This window comes from Lissotriton helveticus, chromosome 2_1, assembly GCF_964261635.1.
Source record: "Lissotriton helveticus chromosome 2_1, aLisHel1.1, whole genome shotgun sequence".
Taxonomy (NCBI): domain Eukaryota; kingdom Metazoa; phylum Chordata; class Amphibia; order Caudata; family Salamandridae; genus Lissotriton; species Lissotriton helveticus.
Window position 1 is genome coordinate 1,741,571,297 of NC_136059.1, and position 19,285 is coordinate 1,741,590,581.

Genomic DNA, 19,285 nt, shown 5'->3' on the forward strand with positions numbered 1-19,285 from the left:
AACGGACGAACTTGTGGTGTTTCAGGCGAGAGGGTGCCCACAGAAGCACAGGAGGATTTGGGGCGGATGGGCCACGTACAGAGGTATAGATCTCCCCCATTGTCACAGTCTGCCTCTCATGACCCCGTTGAATGAATGGTGGTTAGCAATTACCCTGTGTAGTGTGCTGATGGTGAACAACACCTACAACGCAACTTTTACATCGCAGAGCCTTTACAACGCAACCATTACAACGCATTGCTCTGGGGGGCGCTCTAGGATAGGGAATAGGTTAATTTACTATCCAATAACCTTCCCTAGTGTCCACGGGGACTGGAGTTGGAATAGTAAATTAAACTATTCACTATCCAGCACCCCAAAGCACTATGCGTTGTAATGGACTGCGTTGTAATACTTACGTTGTAAAGGCATGCGATGTAAATGCATGCGTTGTAATGTCATACATCCGTTCTGATTCTGTATTCCTGTAAATGGACATTGATATGCATTGTGTGTGTAATGCTTCACAAGGGTGTTTGGTGCTGTTTGAACTGGGTTTGGTCTTTTGTTCTGCAGACCATGTGGGTTTTGTATACTTACTTTACCACTTGTATTTTGTATGTCTTACCCCTGCTGGGCTTCGCCCTATTGGTACGAAAGAAACGCAATAAAAATGTATTGTTAAAAAAAAGCCTTAATCACCATGAAGCAAGGTTTCAAGTATACATGAATCCCCAAATTTGTAGATCCAAAAACCTGAGATATTCAATAATATTCCAGCAATGACAGTTTATGATTATGTCAGGAATAACATGTGGCTGTAGTCTTGATAAACCAGAGCAGAGTTTGCATGAATCAACCTACTAGCAGTTAGACAAAAGAAGTAAATAAATATAAAATGGTCTGGACAGATGTATGGCAATAATAGTAATGAGTCTTTAATAGTAAAGTTGAAGACCATACAGAGTATATGTGTAAATGTCTTATTTAATCTTTTAATCCTGGTAAATTATATATATTTCTAGCCTTCTGTTTCCAACATTGTTGTCTTATTGTTGTTGGATCTGTTGTCCCCTGGCTTTGTATTTTTTCTAGCCGTTCATACCTTTTATGAAACTAAATAAGAAATAATGTTTACTTAAACAATACTGCTCCCCCACTCTGACAGATCACTCCTTTGAAAATTACGCCTTATTGTTTAATTTGCTAATTTGCAATATTTTTAATCCATACTAGTTCATGTTTATCAATAATCCAATATACTTCTTTTGAGCCAGTTGTTTATCTTTTGTAGGAGCCCCTCTTATTGTAACTAAAACCCATTCACCTGGAGATGTCTTCCCCCTTGGAGAAACTAAAGTGCAGTATACAGCCACTGACCCATCTGGAAACAACAGGACATGTGAGATGCACATTGTCATCAGAGGTACAGTAGTTTATTACAACCTACCCACTGAAAGAGGCTATCTTATTCTGGGCTTGAAAAAAGAAATGTAATATACCGTTTTCTAACCTTGCTCTTGCTTGTGATTGTTCCTTAATTCTGAATTTCTCTTACAATAATAAAATAGATATACATAATATATAATTGTATCATAGTCTAGATGCACCGCAAATTACGAGCTCTTTAAAAAGACATAAATAAATGCCAAGAAATATCACTTTAATATATATTTATGTATGTATGTATATAATTATATAAAACTGAGAACAAAGCCTACCAATTTACATTGTTTAATGTATCTGACATTTAACACACTTATTAATGCACCTTCTAAAATCAATTATGAATTAGCTTGCTTCCCTCAGTAAATTGAATACATCTCACACTTTCAGATCTTTTAACATTTTAAACTCTTAAATGTATGTTGAATTATTTACTAATTCCTGGACTGTATATCTGCCGATCTCTTACAAAGCTGGTCCAAAAACTATAAATGGAGCCAATGCATTGCTCATAGTGCATTATATTTTTTGCAAATATTTAATCTTGCAGCCACAGGTTGATAAATGTCACTCTTTTTATGGCACAGAAGATATGTGAAGAAATGTTTGCCACATTATATGTGGCACAAAGTACTCTCTGATGTACATTATATGGATATTGCAAGTCACTGAGGCTAAGCTGAGTTCTTTTATAAGATTATGAAACTCCAAGGTGACTTTCAATATATTTTTATTGCATGATTGAGAGTATTTTATTCCTTATAATGGTCACCATTACCCTAGTACCAAAAAGCTTAAATACTTTGGGATTCTTTCACTAAGATTGGTGTATGGTATGAGTACGTGTGACCAGGTCTTGTAGTACTCCTGGCTTACTCCTGGATTTCAGGGGTAAGCTGTGGCATACTCCCATTAGTAAGTCATTAGCAATTCAGTGCAACAATTTCGTGAGCCAAACCCAAAGTCTCTTGCTCATTCATTTAAATGAGTATGGCTACAAATAGATAAATATTTAAATAAATATTAATATAATATATAATATGATTATATAAATATTTATGTAGAACAAACGTACACAATTAAATATGCCAATACACAACTGCCAATTTGGTGCATAATATTTTATATAAGCTTTAATGCAAGTCACTTTCAAAGATAGCTACTGTTCCTAATGTCTCCCAACATACAAAGAGATTCTTTTATTGGTGTAATGAACTCTAGCTGTGCAAAATATAAACATGCTTCCAAAAAGGTTCCCTTCTGTTAATGTACGGTCCGTACCCGGAACACGTTAATCTTCCGTGAGGTAGTCATAGCATACCCGCTACAGCGCAGCTACCGTCTGACACTCAACACCCTCACAGCACCCGCTGCATGATATTAACCTCTACAGTATATTCTCAGATGCTTTTCGTACATTGATCGGTACTACTTTAGGATTTAGCCCAGCCGGGTTGGAATTATCACCGGCAGTGCGATTACAAAGACCTTACTCGTCTCCATTCAGCCCTGAGGAAGTTGCAGAACTATTTCCACATGCAACGAAACACGTGTCGGCTGGTTTTGTTTTGGTCGGATTGAATACGAAATTAAAGACAAAGCAACATTATCTTCATTTTTCATTGATCCTTGTTTTGATTGTTCACGAATTGTGTTGAGACTTTACAGACTGTTTATTTACTCCGATGTGTGCCTGGACTTGGATGTACATTGTGTAAGTGTGGGGACCTCTTCCCACACGTTTTTAAGGGGTTATAGGGCTTATCCCCTCTCCCAGGAGCACCATTTCGAAGCAACGAGTTGTGTTACGCAGCTGAGCACCTACATTCCCATGCCTTCGAAAACCCTTCTCTAGAGATATCTTCCCTTCTGTTAATGATTGTTCATTTCTGGAGACCATTTTAGAATATCTGAAAACCGGTTATTGTTTTTAAGATTTAAACAGCAGTTGTAATGTTGTTGTAGTAACTAATTTAGTGATATGTTTTTAAGTCGTGCCTAATAGACAACACATCCGCTGTCTATTGGGAGACATATTGTTAGACTACAGAGGTCTTAAAACCCGCCCTTTGCTTATGGATGGCTGGCTTTTATTTGCTACTTTTATTTACTAGCCTTTTATTTGTTAGATTGTGTAGACTTTTATCCTCCTCTTTTGTTTGTTCCTTTTCTGGAGCATGGGTGCTTTGCATTCCACTGCCATTTTTCAGGTGCTACTTTTTACATTTTGTTTAAGGACTCAATAAGAATGCATGTGTTTTCTAGCTGTCTCCCTTGTGTACTTTTCCCACTCCACTGAACTCATGTTGCTTCTTCTCTGCCTGTGGGCTTCTTACTGCTCCTTTTGTGATAAATTTGATCTTGTGTGCTTCTCAGCTGTCCCTATTTACTTTCTCACCTACGTGCTTCTCTCCCCAGTTCTATATTGCTCTCTCGTCCATTTGCTTTCCCCTCCTAGCTTTATGTTGTCTCTCATCTCTTTGCTTCTCTTCTCTCCACATTGCTCTCTTTCTGCTTGCTCCTTGGAGACAATGTTGCTTCCCCACACCTGTTCTCTCTGCGTTTCTTTCCGCAACTGTGCTCCGTATTACTTCCCTCACCCACACTCTATGTGTTGCTTCACCCACTCACGCCTCATGTGTTGCTTATTCTTGCTCCCTGTGTTGCTTGGCCCCACCCTCCATGATGCTTCCCCCACCCACATTGCATGGTGAGACATTTAGTAGCTGCTTCAAAAAGCGCTACCTTGCCGGCCACCAGCTTGCTAGAACACGCACAAGCACGTGTGACTTGCACAGCACTTTTTCTGGTTGTGCATGCGCACAACTCATGTCACCACTGGCGGGTTTGTTTTTTTTGCCGCGCAGCGTTACTTGCACGGTCAATGCTTGTTAAAGGTTTTGTTGCTATTTACTTGAAGCTTGTGGTGCTTAATCATTATTTGGGTCGTCCAGCTTCTCACACACTCCTTGCGGTCTTTCTCCTCTCCTGCCTTCTGTTCACACGTTTGTTTCTCTCTCCCTCTTTCACTTTCTTCATTTGTTTGTTTTTCTCCTTTTCTTTACTTTTTTGTTTCCTCATTTTCATGCTCTTATGTGTCTCCCTGTCTCTCCTTCTATCTTTCATCTCTTCCTTTCCAATTTGTACATTTCCTCTTTGTTTTAGTCCCATCTATTCCTCTGTCATCATTTTCTGCACTTTCAGCCCCTCAGGAATCTCACCCTGTTTCCTTCTGTTCAACATTCTCTCCCTGTTTTCTCCTTCCTTTTCACATTCCCAACTGTATCTTCTTTCCTTTGGCCACAGTTACATGCCCATGGATATCTTGCTCCAAAATGGGATAGGTAGTGAAAGTGACACCATGCAGGCATTGACCCAGGAAGTCCCTGTAAACTGAACCCTTGTCCCACTCTAAGCCTCCTGTTAGCCGCTAACGGGCCCGGGGAAGGGCTAAGAGTCCGAATAACGACAGTCTTCAGGGTTCTTAAAGTCTTGTTTACTGTTTGCTATTGCTGATGCCCTCATGATGCTAAAAATCAGGAAAGCTTTGAGATTCTGCTTCTTTCCCACCACCAATACACGGGACACTCGTTATTTATTACCAAAATCTAGAGTAAGTCTACAAGTATATAATTTAATATTGCAGTAACCGATAATGGAGGAACACATTTGTGACTTATAGATCTGATCCCAACAAAAACATCTCTACAAAATGAACATTTAGATTGTTTCCTAAATGTGAGCCAACACTGGTCCATGAAGGAAAAATTAAATGAAAAATTAGGAGATATGGTCAGTTTTTTGTGTTCAGTAATAACATGTTGGTGAATGAATGTGCTTTAGGTCTGAATTTTAACAGCACAGAGAGGACTTTGAGTGTGTCCCTTTCAATCATTGGCTTACCTCTTTCAGCCTGTTTCAGCCATTACTTTGAGACTTTGTCAATTACGTCTTGGCTCAGCCAAGTGGAGTATTCATCTTTCGCCTAATGCTACTGAGAGACTACTTAAATACAACAGCCTTCTCTGGCCACTTCTACTGACCCTCTCCGATGTGTCTTGCTCTAATATGTGAACACTGAACATATATGTATATTGACCCCAAACCTATTGCCTTTATTTATGTTGTGTTTCCAATGTATATCACATTCTATCTGTTTATACATATATATTTTTATTCATAGTTTTATAGATACTTGCAGTGGTGTGGACAACTCTAATAAGATCTAAATCATCATTTCTGGATTGACAAATCCTCTTTATTATTCAGTTTTGTGACTGAACACAAGGGTCACCTTTTGTGATTGTATTTAAGTGTATCAAAATTGCTTTAAAAACAAGCATTGGCAAAGTCTGGATTTAATAGAAACACAGACATGCACAGGTGCTGTTTATCACATTAAAGCCTTCCTGATTGGAATTGCCAGTGCTGGAAAAAAGTTGAAAAAAATGAATGTTTTCTGTAAAGAATGCATTCAGGATGTAAATAACTGAATGTCACAAACAAGGTGAAAATTGAGTGTGTTTTCCAGTTGTAAAATAGTCCCTCATGCATTCCAAAGCAATCACTTCCTGGAAGGTGGAATGATACACCAAGTGGCAAATAGCATGAGGCAAGAGATAATACTCCTGTGCGTGGAGCCTAAGATCACTCTATAAATATTTTAAGGTACTGATAACAATACTGCTGCAGACAGGTGCTCTGTCAAGCCAGACTTCTAACCAAACAAGCATTGGCATAGCCAATAGTTCTCGCTTTTAGGACCTTATAAGTATTTAGTTATGCAGCACAATATCCTTGGTGCAACAACTGTTGCATAGCTAAACACTTATAAGGTCCCAAAGGCGAGACCTATTGGCTATGCCAATGCTTGTTTCTTTTTGTTTACGGATCCAACTCAGCTGAGATTGGTAAACAAAAGGAAAAAACATTTTCATACTCTTGTATACACTTGCATGCTCGGTTCACACGCCTACTAAACATTTTCCTTAGACTGCCTTAAGCAATGAGCAGATAGAACCAGGCAGTTACAAGAGTGGCAGGCCTTGCCTTTCTCTCAAAGAGGTCAATGTTGATGCAACAGCAGCATCCAAAGCAATAACACCACTAGTAAGGGTTACCTTGCATAGACCCAGCAGTTTAAAAGTAACATTTGCATCTACAAACTTTTGCAAATCAAGGCTTTGGTCTGACCAACGGATCTTTATGTTACTGTTTGCCTTTGTAGGCGTTACCATACCACTGAAAACCTTTGTATTATGATAAGGGAACTACTAAGCGCATCATTTCCTTACACATGTATCTATTAATGGCAACCTTTGTTTCTGTATTTTCTATTAAACATTGCATATTTTAATGCAGGTTCCCCTTGTGAGACTCCCTTCGCCCCCGACAATGGAGAGTTTGTGTGTATGAAGGATAAAACCAGTACAAACTGTACTCTGGTTTGTTCTATGGGTTACACAGTCACTGAAGGGTCTATAGAAAATTACTACTGTGCCCACGAAGATGGGATCTGGACCCCACCTCATCCCGCTGATTGGACAGACTGCTCGGGTGAGTTTATCGTCCCACAGATTTAAATTGAAATTATTGTTGGGCTTTCGCCAATGTTGTTGAAAATATTGCAGCTTTAGGATAGTTTCTGCAGGGTATAGTATGATTTGATATTCGGGTATTAAGTTCAAATTGTCAAACAAAAATCATCAGCATATACATGGAAGCACTGCCTTTTTAACCCACATTATGACAGAATATGTTTATTTCTAGACTCATACACATATTTCTCATACACTTATTTCGAAACTCATGTACCTATTGATTTCTTTGATTCGTACAAGATGATTGTAAATTTCTGTCTCTGTCACTTGATCCGAATTCATTTGTGAAGAAAAAACATTGTTTTCTTCTTTCATCCTAGGTAATATTTCATTGAGCTTAGAAAACATTCATTACCCACCCTTGTAATTTGTAATACTTGCTTAAAATGCAACAATTCCATTCTGCCTGCTAGCCCTATACATCTGTCTACACAATGATAACGGAAATGATGATTTAGTGAGAAGATAATTTTGACTCAATTTTAAGGGCATATTGATTCTCAGAGTCCCAACTGTGTCATGTCATCACACATACCATGGTTCTAAGGTATATCTCGGTGCTCTTGAGTTAACGCTTTGACAAGGATATAATTTTGGTGCAGTAGTTTGCGCTTACAGGTGTCAGTCGGTCTGTCTAAAGTTTTTCTTCTGACTAATGCAAACTATAAGTGCATCAGGACAGGAAATATTTTTGAAATTGCAGGGTGGTAAATGCTGTTGGGAGTTTGGTTATTGTCAGCAATATTGCGAACCTGAACTTTTGCTTCTGTGTGATCAGGGGAGCAATGCGAGGTTGTCAAGTCTGATTCTTCCAGATTTTTTTTAACGCTTTGAGAACTGCAAAGCTTGTGAGGGTTAGGAAGACAAGGAAACACCTTCAGAAGCTCTTTGCTGCAGCAGGAATCTGTTTCCGTTGCATGAGGGACCACAAGGGGCATTGGGTTTAGTACTAGCTACTCTATGATACTCATCTCTCAAGGCTCCATTCATTGTATTGTCCATGAAACCAGCCTCAACACCCTACTTCCTTCCTCATGCAAAGGTCTTTGTAAATGAGCTCCTGTCTCTCAGCCCAATGGTCCAGCCCACTCCACCAACCCAAACACAAACATTTGCCCTGCCCTGCTCCTACACCTTCCCTTACAATGCCCACCCACTGCCATACTTTGGGGTTTAATCTAGCTTTTTTCCAGTCTCAGAATTGTTCTCTTACAGAACATTCAGCTGCTGAACAAAAAGAAATTTGTGTAAAACAATTCACAGTGGCAACTTTTCCCAGCCATACCTATCCAAACATTCTCGGAATTAGCATACCTACAAAGGTAAAGTTATATTCTTGGGCTAGCTGAACACTTCAAAGGGAGCTCCAACAGCAGCAAAGGAAACTTCTAGATTATCAAAGATTTCTGCACACCGAAGGCATATGTCAACAGCAGCACCCCTATTTAAGAACTATCCATTTCTTCAACAGATCATCGCCAACCTGCCCATCACCAATCAAGACAACCCCATGAAGACCTTCACGAGTGAAGAAACAGACACAATTAAGCAAACCATCCACTCTGGTACCCCAAAGTTCCAATTCTCCACCACATGTACAACCTCGGCTCATCACCAATCAGCACAGCATTCATCCACATACTGAACACCTACATCACCTCCCCCAACTTCCCAGATGCTTGGAAGCATGCAGTGGTGAATGTCCTCCTCAAGAAACCATCAGCTGACTTAAGCCAATTGTCCAGGTTCCGTCATTTCTCCTTGCTTCTTTACCCAACAATAGTGATCGAAAAGACCATCAACAAACAACTCACAAGCCGCCTTGAGCTCCACCATCTATTGGACAACACACAATCAGGCTTCAGAAAGAACCACAGCACAGAAACTACACTCATCACAGTCACCAATGACATCAGGACCACCCTAGACCAAAGAGGAACAGTGACCATCATCCTGCTCGACCTCTCCGCAGCATTCAACACAGTCTCCCACAACATACTCATTGGAAGTCTCTTGAGATTGGCATTCAAGAACCATCTGGTTTTTCCTCAAGGAAAGAACCCAAAGAGACAGACTGCCACCTTTCACATCTGAAGCCAAGAACTCTATCACCTTAGCTGCTTTGGAACGTCCAGCTCCAGTGCTGAACGTTCCATTGCGCAGGTGCAGTTGGAACGTCCAACGGCCGACGGCAGCACTCCCGAGGTAGTGGTGCCGTCGGCCGTTGGTATAGGCGCAGCACTTAAGAGGTTAAATGAGGAGTCCACCAGGGATCATCTCTCAGCCCACTGGATACCATGAGCAGATCCCAAACCATCACCGTTTTCTCCTACGCAGACAGCATCCAAATCATGCTCTCCCTAACAGACAAGATACCCACCACCAGAAATAACTTTATCAACTGCATGACCTTGGTAGCAGATTGAATGAGAACCAACTGCTTGAAACTCAACTCCAACAATCAGAAGTATTGGTCTTTGGAAACAGAAGTCTCTGAGGGATGGCTCCTGTGGGCCGTCAGAACTAGGACCTTCACCAACGCTGACTGACCATGCCAGAAATCTGGGGATCATCGTGGACAACAAGCTCAACATGACTGCACAAGTCAATGCAGAGAACTCTGCCTGCTGATTTTCAGATGGCTTCCACAGAACCCCAGACAAACCATCACCTAAGCATATTTGACTATGACAAGGCATTGTATCTCCAAGCAGCTCCTAAATAGACTTCAGAGCATTCAGAATGCTGCCACTAGACTCATTCTCAACCTTCCCCGCAGCACTCACATCAGCTCACCTAAAAGAGCTTCACTAGCTCCCCATTCACAGCCAGGTCAAACTCCTTATGCACACATACATAGCTCTACATGACATTTAACCTGCATACCTCAACAACCGCACACACTTTCACAATCCATCCAGAAACCTACACTCAACCTCACTCTCACTTGCACACCCCCCCACCACATTCTCAAAAGCAGAGCAGGAGGTTACTAATCTCATACAATGCACCCAAACTGTGGAATGACCTCCCACAACACATCGAAGCCTCCCCCTCACTCCTTGAATTTCGCAAGAAGCTGAAGACCTGGTGGGGCCAGATTCCTAAACACCTGCTCAGCGCCTGGATACCTCCGTGGGTGATTCGAGCCCTCAACAAATTGACACAACATAAAATGTTTGGTCTAGAGATATAGGATTAGTTGATTCACGTTCTGGTTGTGTTTGGCTATTTTGTAATGAAGTAAAGTTATAGCAGTGGATTGCATGGCTTTGATCATGTTATGGTTGTTAACATCACAACTAGACCAAAAAAAATAATAGAGAAAGGTTGTTATGCAGGTGTTCACGCATTCATGTTTAATAAACAGATGCATACATGGTTGGCAGTTTTAGGCTTAGCACACAGTATATTTGCTGACTCAATCCTGCTCCCATAAAAAAGACACAAAAGTCAACATGGATTTATAATTATTCGTACATTTCAAGACAAGATGGTGGTATTGTGTCTTACTGCAATACATATTTCTTATGTGACTTCTGTTTTTTGAAGAAGTGTGTGTTACATGTTCTTATAATATTTAACGCTTTCTCACCCATAGCTAGAGTTTGTGGTAAATGTGTTGAGACAGCCATGAATTTTGGGATAGTAGAGTGTTTACACTGTGGAAAGTGAAACTCACTTTAATACATCTATTAAACTTGTATCCCACATCAGGAGAATTTGCCTATGTGGATCAGATCCTGGTGATTGCCGACTCTCTCACACAAGCCGGGTCACAAACTGTGCACGTACAATCAATGGGAAGGCTGTTAGCAAAGGTCCTGGTCATTATAGGCCATGTGCAATACCAGTGCATGCCACCGAGTGTAGAAAAATGGCACAATGGATTTAGCACCATCAAACACTCCAATTGCAGTTGCGAGCCAGTAGTCCCTAACACCACACTGCTTTGCCTGACAATGCAGTCCTGAGCCCAGAATAATCTGGTAGTCGAAATTAAGATACTGTGTCCAAAACCTGCAACATGGAGCCAAAGAAAGTATTATATGTGTACAGGGCTGTCCCTCACATGGACCATAGACATAATTCTGAAAAGCTGACACATTCAGGAAATATATGGATGGATGATGTTCATAAACTCAAACACTATCTACTGTACTTAAGGCATTTTTATTCAGTACCAGACCCATCTGGCCTTAACCCCAATACCTTTAATCTCCTTCTGCAACTAGTAAACTATAAATATGTGCCTAATATAACATATATCAAAATACTCCAAGCATAGTATATATTTTAAATGCAAAGTCTACTAAGTTTAGCACTGATGGGATCTACCGAATACAAGTGTTGAAATGCTTCTCAGGGTGGGGTTTCTTTCTCTTGCTTAATTTGGCATTTTATGTGCGTCTCATGGGCATGGCAGACAACATTAAAATTAAATCAATACACTGTTCATAAGCAAAACATTCCTGTTTCTTGTTGTTTTTTTCCAGTAAAACGCTTTGCTAACCATGGATACAAGTCCTATGAGATGCTTTATAAGGCAACTAGATGTGATGACACCAACCTTCTGAAAAACTTTGCTGACGCTTTTCAGAGTTCACTTGGCAAAATGGTATGTTATGAACTGCTCTCTTAAATGTTCTAGACCTCTCACTTATGTTCCTTGGAATACGGGTCCAAATTCACAAAATTATTTTTCATCCAGTGAAAGCAAAATGCTCTCAGGCGTTGGAAAAATGGGCAGAGTGTGTATAACTAAATTCACAAGGTGCAGTTGTTTTTGTTTAAATTATGAAATATTTGCCCAATTTATGAAGAGCACACGTAGGTGAACCATGCAAAATATGTGCTTGAAATAGCCAGGATTTGTGTGATAGATAAACTGTTACATCTCTGATTCACATTAAAACATCTATGCTTTTTCATGCTCTCTGGGCAGGTCTCACCCTGTACCAGGGCAGAGCTACATGAGAGTTACTGTAAACCTTTTTATAATTTCTACATATAACATGTAGTGCATGGTTGATGTTTGCTATCAGGCCATGTGTTTTGTTCCAGCCCATTTGTAAATCTGTGATGCAGCTATAATATATCACAAAGGTGCAATTGCGGCTTTGTAAATTGTGTCTATTGCCTAGACTGATTTGCTATATTCATGTTACACCACAAAAAGTCTGGTTTAGCCTTTATTTGATACCTTCTTTGGGCATATGCTCTTTTCCAAGAACAGAGACTCGACACTCAGGATAGTATACAAAACAATGAAACAGCGAGCCTATGTAGCAGTTGCACCTTCCTCCTTATTATCCAAAGTAGGTCCAAATGTGAATTGTAGAGAGCAACGTTGCATGCACTCCACTGCTCCCGCTGTTTCCAAGGAGCGATCATTGGATCAGAACAGTTCAGCATGTAAATGTGAAGTGCACCGCATAATCAGAATTCCACAGAAAAGTAGTCAATTTTTTCCATATTGCGTCCCAGGTAATCTTTATTTTTCATAGGAATGACATAGAACAGCCAAAGCGTTTCATCCACTATATGTGGTCTTCATCAGGGCATGATTAATATCTCTTAGAATATTGAAGCAAAAAGCGTGTCGACAATCATCCTATAGGACCATATATATTTTCAGTATAAATATTGGCCTATTCTTCATTGAGTCCCCAAATATTTAGGGCAAGCAAGTTTCTTCCAGATTACTGTGCACACAGCACACTGTCACACTGGGATGCAATATGGAAAGAATGGACACATTTTCTGTGGCATCCTGATTGTGCAGTGCACTTCACATTTACGTGTTGAACTGTTCTGATCCGCTGATCGCTCCTTGGCAACAGTGGGAGCAGTGAATGTTCTGTATACATGAAGTTAACTCACTGTGAAACGCCAGATAGTGAGGTGGGAGACAGCATGTATCCAGGTGCTTTACTGCCGTCTGCACAGTAATTTGGAAGAGACTTGCTTGCTCATAAATATTTGGGGACCCAAAGTAGTCTTAATAACATACTTTGTGGTTTATTAGGCTTCCTTTCACTGTGCATGTGTTTATTTTAACTTTTCATTATTATATCCTTCATAAAGTTTCCAGTAAGTAGTGTACACCATTCCTAGATGGTCGTAAAGTGTAGTAGTTCTTTATGTTTAAAACAACTTAATGGTTGTCAGTAATTTTAATTAGCGGCACACCACTGAAACATAGCTACTAAGTGTGAAGTAATTTGTTGTTTGTATTTGTTTTTAATGACATAAGTTAGCCATTGTCAATATTTTACCTTCTCCTTGAGAGTGGCTAGCATATACAATGTTTGGCTTTTCTAAATAGTTGATGTTTTATGAGTCACTGCTGAGCAGCTGGCTATCAAGATGGCCCCTGAGTTTGAGAGGCCTGGAGATGATCAACCAGGCTCCTAGAGGTAGGTGGCACCAATGTTGCCATCCGTATTTGCGCAAGAAGTGGACAAGTGAGACACTCTCAGTGGAGGGCCTGGAAGTGGGAACCACAGGTGGCATGGTGACCAAATGATACCTGCTACATCTAGTGAAAGTGTCGCCTTTAGTGGTTGCAATGCCTCATTGAGCAGTAGCAGCAAACTAGGTTCACACCTGTGTGTATTAACAGGGGTGAGAAAACCCTGGAACAGATACGCTGAGGTTTCTGCAGTGGGTAGAATGATGAGTAGGCACCAACCTTGATGCTTTATATGGTATTAAAACCTCACCCAAACATGTTGACATGTGCAGTCATTGACTAATGTTCTTGCAAATCAAATAGGCTTTGAATGGAGATTTCCTCAATGCCAAGGCACAACGCCTTGTGCCTTGTGCTGCTGCTATCCTCTGAGTCAAAGGCAGAAATCTAAGCTCCAAAGTTGAGCATCCCCTTTAACTTGACCATGTTAACCACTCTTGCTACATGTGGTGGTGGTATGGGGGAAATGGTAACCTGATTTCCTTCTTAAATATTTTAAATGGAGCCTTGTCTCCAATCATCAAAAAAGTTACAATTGGAATAGGCTGGAAATTATGTGCAATGATAAGGACACCATTCACCAAACTCTCAATCAAGATGAAACGAAATAAATATGTTCTATTTCCATCTTTATGTGTAATAGCAGTTGATGCCTACCACCATTGTAGCTTCATCTCCTTTTCAACTTGCATTTGTTCATTTAAATATATGGTAGGATAATTTAGGCTAAATGGTTCTAATATGTATGCCCTTATGTTTTCAGGTTCCTACGTTTTGCAGTGATGTTGATGACATTGATTGCCGACTTGAGGATTTGTCCCAGAAGCAGTGCCTGGAATATAATTATGATTATGAAAATGGCTTTGCAATTGGTAATTTAAGAATTTAGTGAGCACCACATTCTACAGTAGATTAACACGTGATGTTACAGAAGAACAGATTAGCATACTCACAGTTTTTTCTTACTTGGTAGTAGCACCAATGTCTTACTAGTGCATATATTGGGCAACTCCTTCTTACAACTCACTTGACAGAGGTGACCTTGGTTGCCATGCGAAAGGTTCAGTTTTTACAAAAAGTGTGGTTAATAGGCAAGGGAAATTAAAGTGATTTTCCAAACTGCTACACATAACAATATGTAATTCCCTTTTAAATTAACAATCTGCCCAACCCAATCCTAGATTTAACATTACAACTAAGTTAAATTAATTGACCACTGCTTTTTATGTCATCTAAGAGCCTTGGCATTTATGCTAGCTTCACGTACAGGTATCCATCACTCAAATGAATACTTCCTATATTTAATTTGTTCTGTTTTTTGGAGAACAGCCTCGGCCTAATGCAAAGAAGTGGATGAACAATAAGTCTGTCGATCAGAAAGTGAATAATATATCCTAGCATTGAGTAGACTAAAATAATATAACATGCTAGAATAATGACTTCATAGGGTGACATGGAGAACTATGTGGATGCATGAGTCATAGTAAGTACTAGCATGAAGGGCTCCCTAAAATGTCAAGGAATCGATTTAAATCTTAGACTTAAACTTAAAAAATTGATGAATGAATGACAGACTGAAAATTAAATGTTAGGATTAGGTAAACACATATCTTATGACCTGGAGTAAATCACATGGTAAGGAATTCAAATCTTACTCAACAAATCTCTTCCTAACTTCTGCCCAATAATACCCCTCTTGAAGATTACATATCAAGTCTATTACTTTAATAGTGCCCTTCTGCACCATTCTCCGGGCCTGATTCACAAAAGTGTGTGTCCTCATGTAACTCAACGGGTGCTATGTAAGGCGCTCTGATACCCAATACTGGGTCAACTTTGTGATATATAAAACTCCGTAAACATTTTTAAAAATATTAATTTGAGACAAAATCCTAACTTTACGACTTTCGGTATTCACAGAAGGCATTTTGGAGTACTAAAGTTAGGATTTTGTCTCAGTTAATATTAAGTTTTGGTCTTAAGTTAAACTTAAAACAAATTTAAGTTTAACTGAGACAAAATCCTAACTTTACGACTAGGATTTTGTCTCAGTTAAACTTAAGTTTGTCTTAAGTTTAACTTAAGACCAAAACTTAAGTTTAACTGTGACAAAATCCTAAAGTAATTTAGTCTCAGATTACTTTTGTGAATTGGGCCCTCCATGATTAGAAACTTATCTTTCAAGAACCTGACCATCCTCTTAACACTCCCCAACTCCAAATGCCTTGTTTTCTAGGGGTACCTCTATATAAACATCATTGTTCCTGTCCCATTCATTGTCCTCATCTCTCTGCCCACCAACTACAAGCACATACCCACTTCCTTCCCATCTTTACAGGCTATGCCCTCCTGACATAACCTACAAACTTCAGTAACTCATCTTATTCTGCGCTGATCCTCCAGTCTTTCCAGATGCAAATTACACGCATACTGACCGAAGCCACAATACCTCTCAATAATCTCCTAAACCCTCTCTGCCCTCCCTACAACTTCTAGGCAACTAATCTGGCATTCCTTAGACACTTTCATCCTTGTATTGGGTACTGTCAGTGCCTTATTCCATTTAGCACATTCACCACCAGCTCAGTTTTTCCATACCCCAGAATTGTATCAAGCATGCAAAAAATGAAGACATCATACAAAAACCTTCTTTACAAGCGAGATCAAAGACTTCAAGTCATTCTTACGTGTGCTTATGTAGGTAATCGTCCTCCTTTGAAAAGCCATTCCCTTTGCCAAAATATGTACATTTTTTACCTCTGCCATTTTAAGTGGTAATATAAAAAACATTGGATTATTTATCTGCAAGACCTACCCATAATTCTACAATAAGTACTACAATTCACTAAGTTGTATTATACATCAGGCTCAATTCTGTGGGAGTGCATTTAAACCACTGTACATATAGCAACAGGAAAAAACAGCAAGGAACAAAAAGTTTGAAATACGAAGTGCAATTATTGTATTTTGGACTCATTGGTGTGGTACGCAATTTCTGCTCATCCCTATGACAGGATCTGCTGTCTATTAGCGTTATCATTCCACACTCATGGTGCAAAAAATAATAATTCAGTTTATGAATTGTGACACTTTGTCAATGTTTGTTTTCTAAAGATTTTTTGTCATGAATGTAATTTTGTGAATTGTTTAATGTATTTATTGTTTTTGATTATTCATATATATGTGGATCTTCTTTTACTACTTTTGAAAACAACGTTTAGCAAAAAAAAATTAAAAAAATTCAAACAAACTGGTTGAATAAATAACCTAAAGTCAAACATAAAAAAGGTTTTGTTTGATAGTTGCTATAAAGAGATTAAAGCAAAAAACATTAAAGAAGTCAAGTACCCCCCCATTGTTTTTGATAAGTTTTAGAAAGATGGCATTTTCCTGTCCTAAGCCCTTTGTGCCATCATCCTGCCATGGGTCACATGACTGGATATAGCTGACAGACTTTGTGAATTCCCCCCAGACAGTCACACAATACGGGGATTATGTATGCCAGAATGGGCCATCTGCTGGTATGATGGCAGGCGGAGCTGAGCACAGCCCCATTTCTGTCTTCACACAAGTGGCTTAAAGACCCTGTATTGCCACTGCAACCATCTTGGTATTTAGGTAGGAAATTTGATGCACTTTAAAGTACCTTTCCAGAAGCTTCTCTCACCTTCCAGAAGAAGAGCACCAGGATATAAATATAGGTACTTTAGACCCACTCTTCATTTCACTACTAGACCTGCGGAAAGACTCTCAGAGGACTGCCTCCTGCTGTCCACTAAGCCAGGCTGCTGCTGTACCTGGAAGGGCTGCTTTGCTTTCTGGAGCCTCGTACCCTCAGAGCCCAGCCCTGCTGTTGAGTCCTGCATCTTCACCTGCACCCAGGATTGCCAGAAGTGATGCCAAGGGCTAGTTTGAAGGCCTTTTAGCTCTGAGAATCAGGAAGGGACCAGGACTAACCTGCTCGCCTATTCGCCTAAGGTGCATCACCAGTTGAATTGACTTCATGGCTTCTCCTGCTGCGTTCTTCTCCACAGCAGTAAATCTGTTTCAATGGTCCTTCGCCAAATGGGTATCGAACCTCGTGGAACTGTCTTCGTCTACAGCCCTCTGCTTTGTCCTGCTGGAGTTTTTAGACTTCCATTTCGGTGACTAAGTCTAAACATAGAAGTCTTTACTGCAGCTTTGACCCAAGGCCATCCATCAACGAGGCTCCCTCTTTGGCCATGTCCTGCAGGCTTGCCCCGCTGACCTGTACCTTCTCAGACATTTTCCTTTAAGAATCTTTCCAAGTCTGAAGGTAAGCACTGACCGGGTCCAATCCACTTCTTGTTTGTGAACTGCACTCCTTTGTGGTCAGCCTTAACTTTCGGCTTTGACCCGGTATCACGTGACTAGATGTCGCCGGTTGGCACTTTGATATTTTAGGCACTAGTTTTCACTAAAAGCGTACAAAATTAATAACTCTGGTTCTACCGATTGGATTTTCATTGTTTTGGTGTCAAATGATTTTTTTTTTTTAAACTTTAATTTTCTAACTTAATTTGTGATTTTTCTTGTGCTGTATTTTCACTTTATTGTTGGTTGTGTGCTGCATAAATACTTTACACATTGCTTCTAAATTATGCCAGACTGCTTATTGTGGCAAGTAACCCCAATGTTAAGCACAGATTAATTTAGTGACTTTTTGTTGTTCGTCATACCCTACAAGGGTTTGTGGCTGTTGCTTGACCAGGGCTCACACCCCAGTCAACCAACAACACCAATTCTTGAAAAATCCCAATAGTGGTATAATATTTATACACGTATTATAGGTCGGGTTTGGATGAGGTATGATGGTGGGCTTTAGAATTTTAGTTTCAGGACTCTAAGGGGTTGACAAGCACGCCCGGGCCAAATAATGTTTGTGCAACGTGACTACCAGGTTTTCACATCTGACAAAAAATGAGGATTCATGTGAACAAATGTTTGTGTGCTTCTTTAGCATTTGTCATTATCAAGTATTTCCTTTTGAGCTCACTGTTACCTCAAGCTAAAAGTTCATGGTAAGCTTGGGTACAAAATTCTAGTGAGCTCAATTAACACGAGTCTAATTCAGAGTACAACAAAAAAAGGGCACAAAAAACCATTGGGCATATGTATAAGAAAGTGGCTGAGCACCGGTGGGATCCAAAATGGCTAACCCTGCACTCTGTCACTTTAGACATGCAGAGATGCACTGTATTTACAATAATATTGCGCACCCCTGCGTTTCTCCCTGTGCAGGCACTAAATTCAGTTGCTGACCGCCAACTCTGGCCTCCTTCCACCATAGGTCAAGGGGGGCCTGAGTTGAAGGAAATTATGTGCAGGAAGGTGTCCCTTCCTGCATATAAACATTCCGAAATGGCATTTTGAAACTTCTAAATATGCTGCCTAATGCAGCACACATAGAAGTTGCAAATCATCATTTTTTAAATGATTGTTTATGTGAAGGAAGGGATACCTTCCTGCACATAAGCAATCATTCATGGCAATTTGCTATTTCTAAGTGTGCTGCACAATGCAGCACACTTAGAAACAGCAAAAACGATGAGAATGAAGCATTTCTCCTCATTTTGCCATGTTAAGACCAGGTTTTCCCTGGTCTTAATTTTGGAGCTGCCTCCTATTTATGCCACCCATGTAATTAGGAGGCAGCATCAAAATCAATGGGTGTTACTGCAGAAGGGCCAACACAACACCCATTACACACCACTTTCATGCTAAGTGTAGCTTGAAAGGGGGTCCTTATTTACAAGTTGGCGTT

At 40.0% G+C, this 19,285-nt stretch overlaps 1 protein-coding gene across 2 annotated transcripts in view; it reads left to right on the top strand.

Annotated features, from left to right (window-relative positions):
- Nucleotides 1–19,285, top strand: part of SVEP1 (sushi, von Willebrand factor type A, EGF and pentraxin domain containing 1) — a 1,097,507-nt gene that overhangs the window by 575,413 nt on the left and 502,809 nt on the right. For both annotated transcript variants that reach the window (XM_078676696.1, XM_078676697.1), the window contains exons 11-14: nucleotides 1,274–1,405; nucleotides 6,787–6,981; nucleotides 11,522–11,643; nucleotides 14,264–14,372. In XM_078676696.1, coding sequence (XP_078532822.1) covers nucleotides 1,274–1,405; nucleotides 6,787–6,981; nucleotides 11,522–11,643; nucleotides 14,264–14,372 — 558 coding nt within the window. The remainder of the gene's footprint in view (nucleotides 1–1,273; nucleotides 1,406–6,786; nucleotides 6,982–11,521; nucleotides 11,644–14,263; nucleotides 14,373–19,285) is intronic.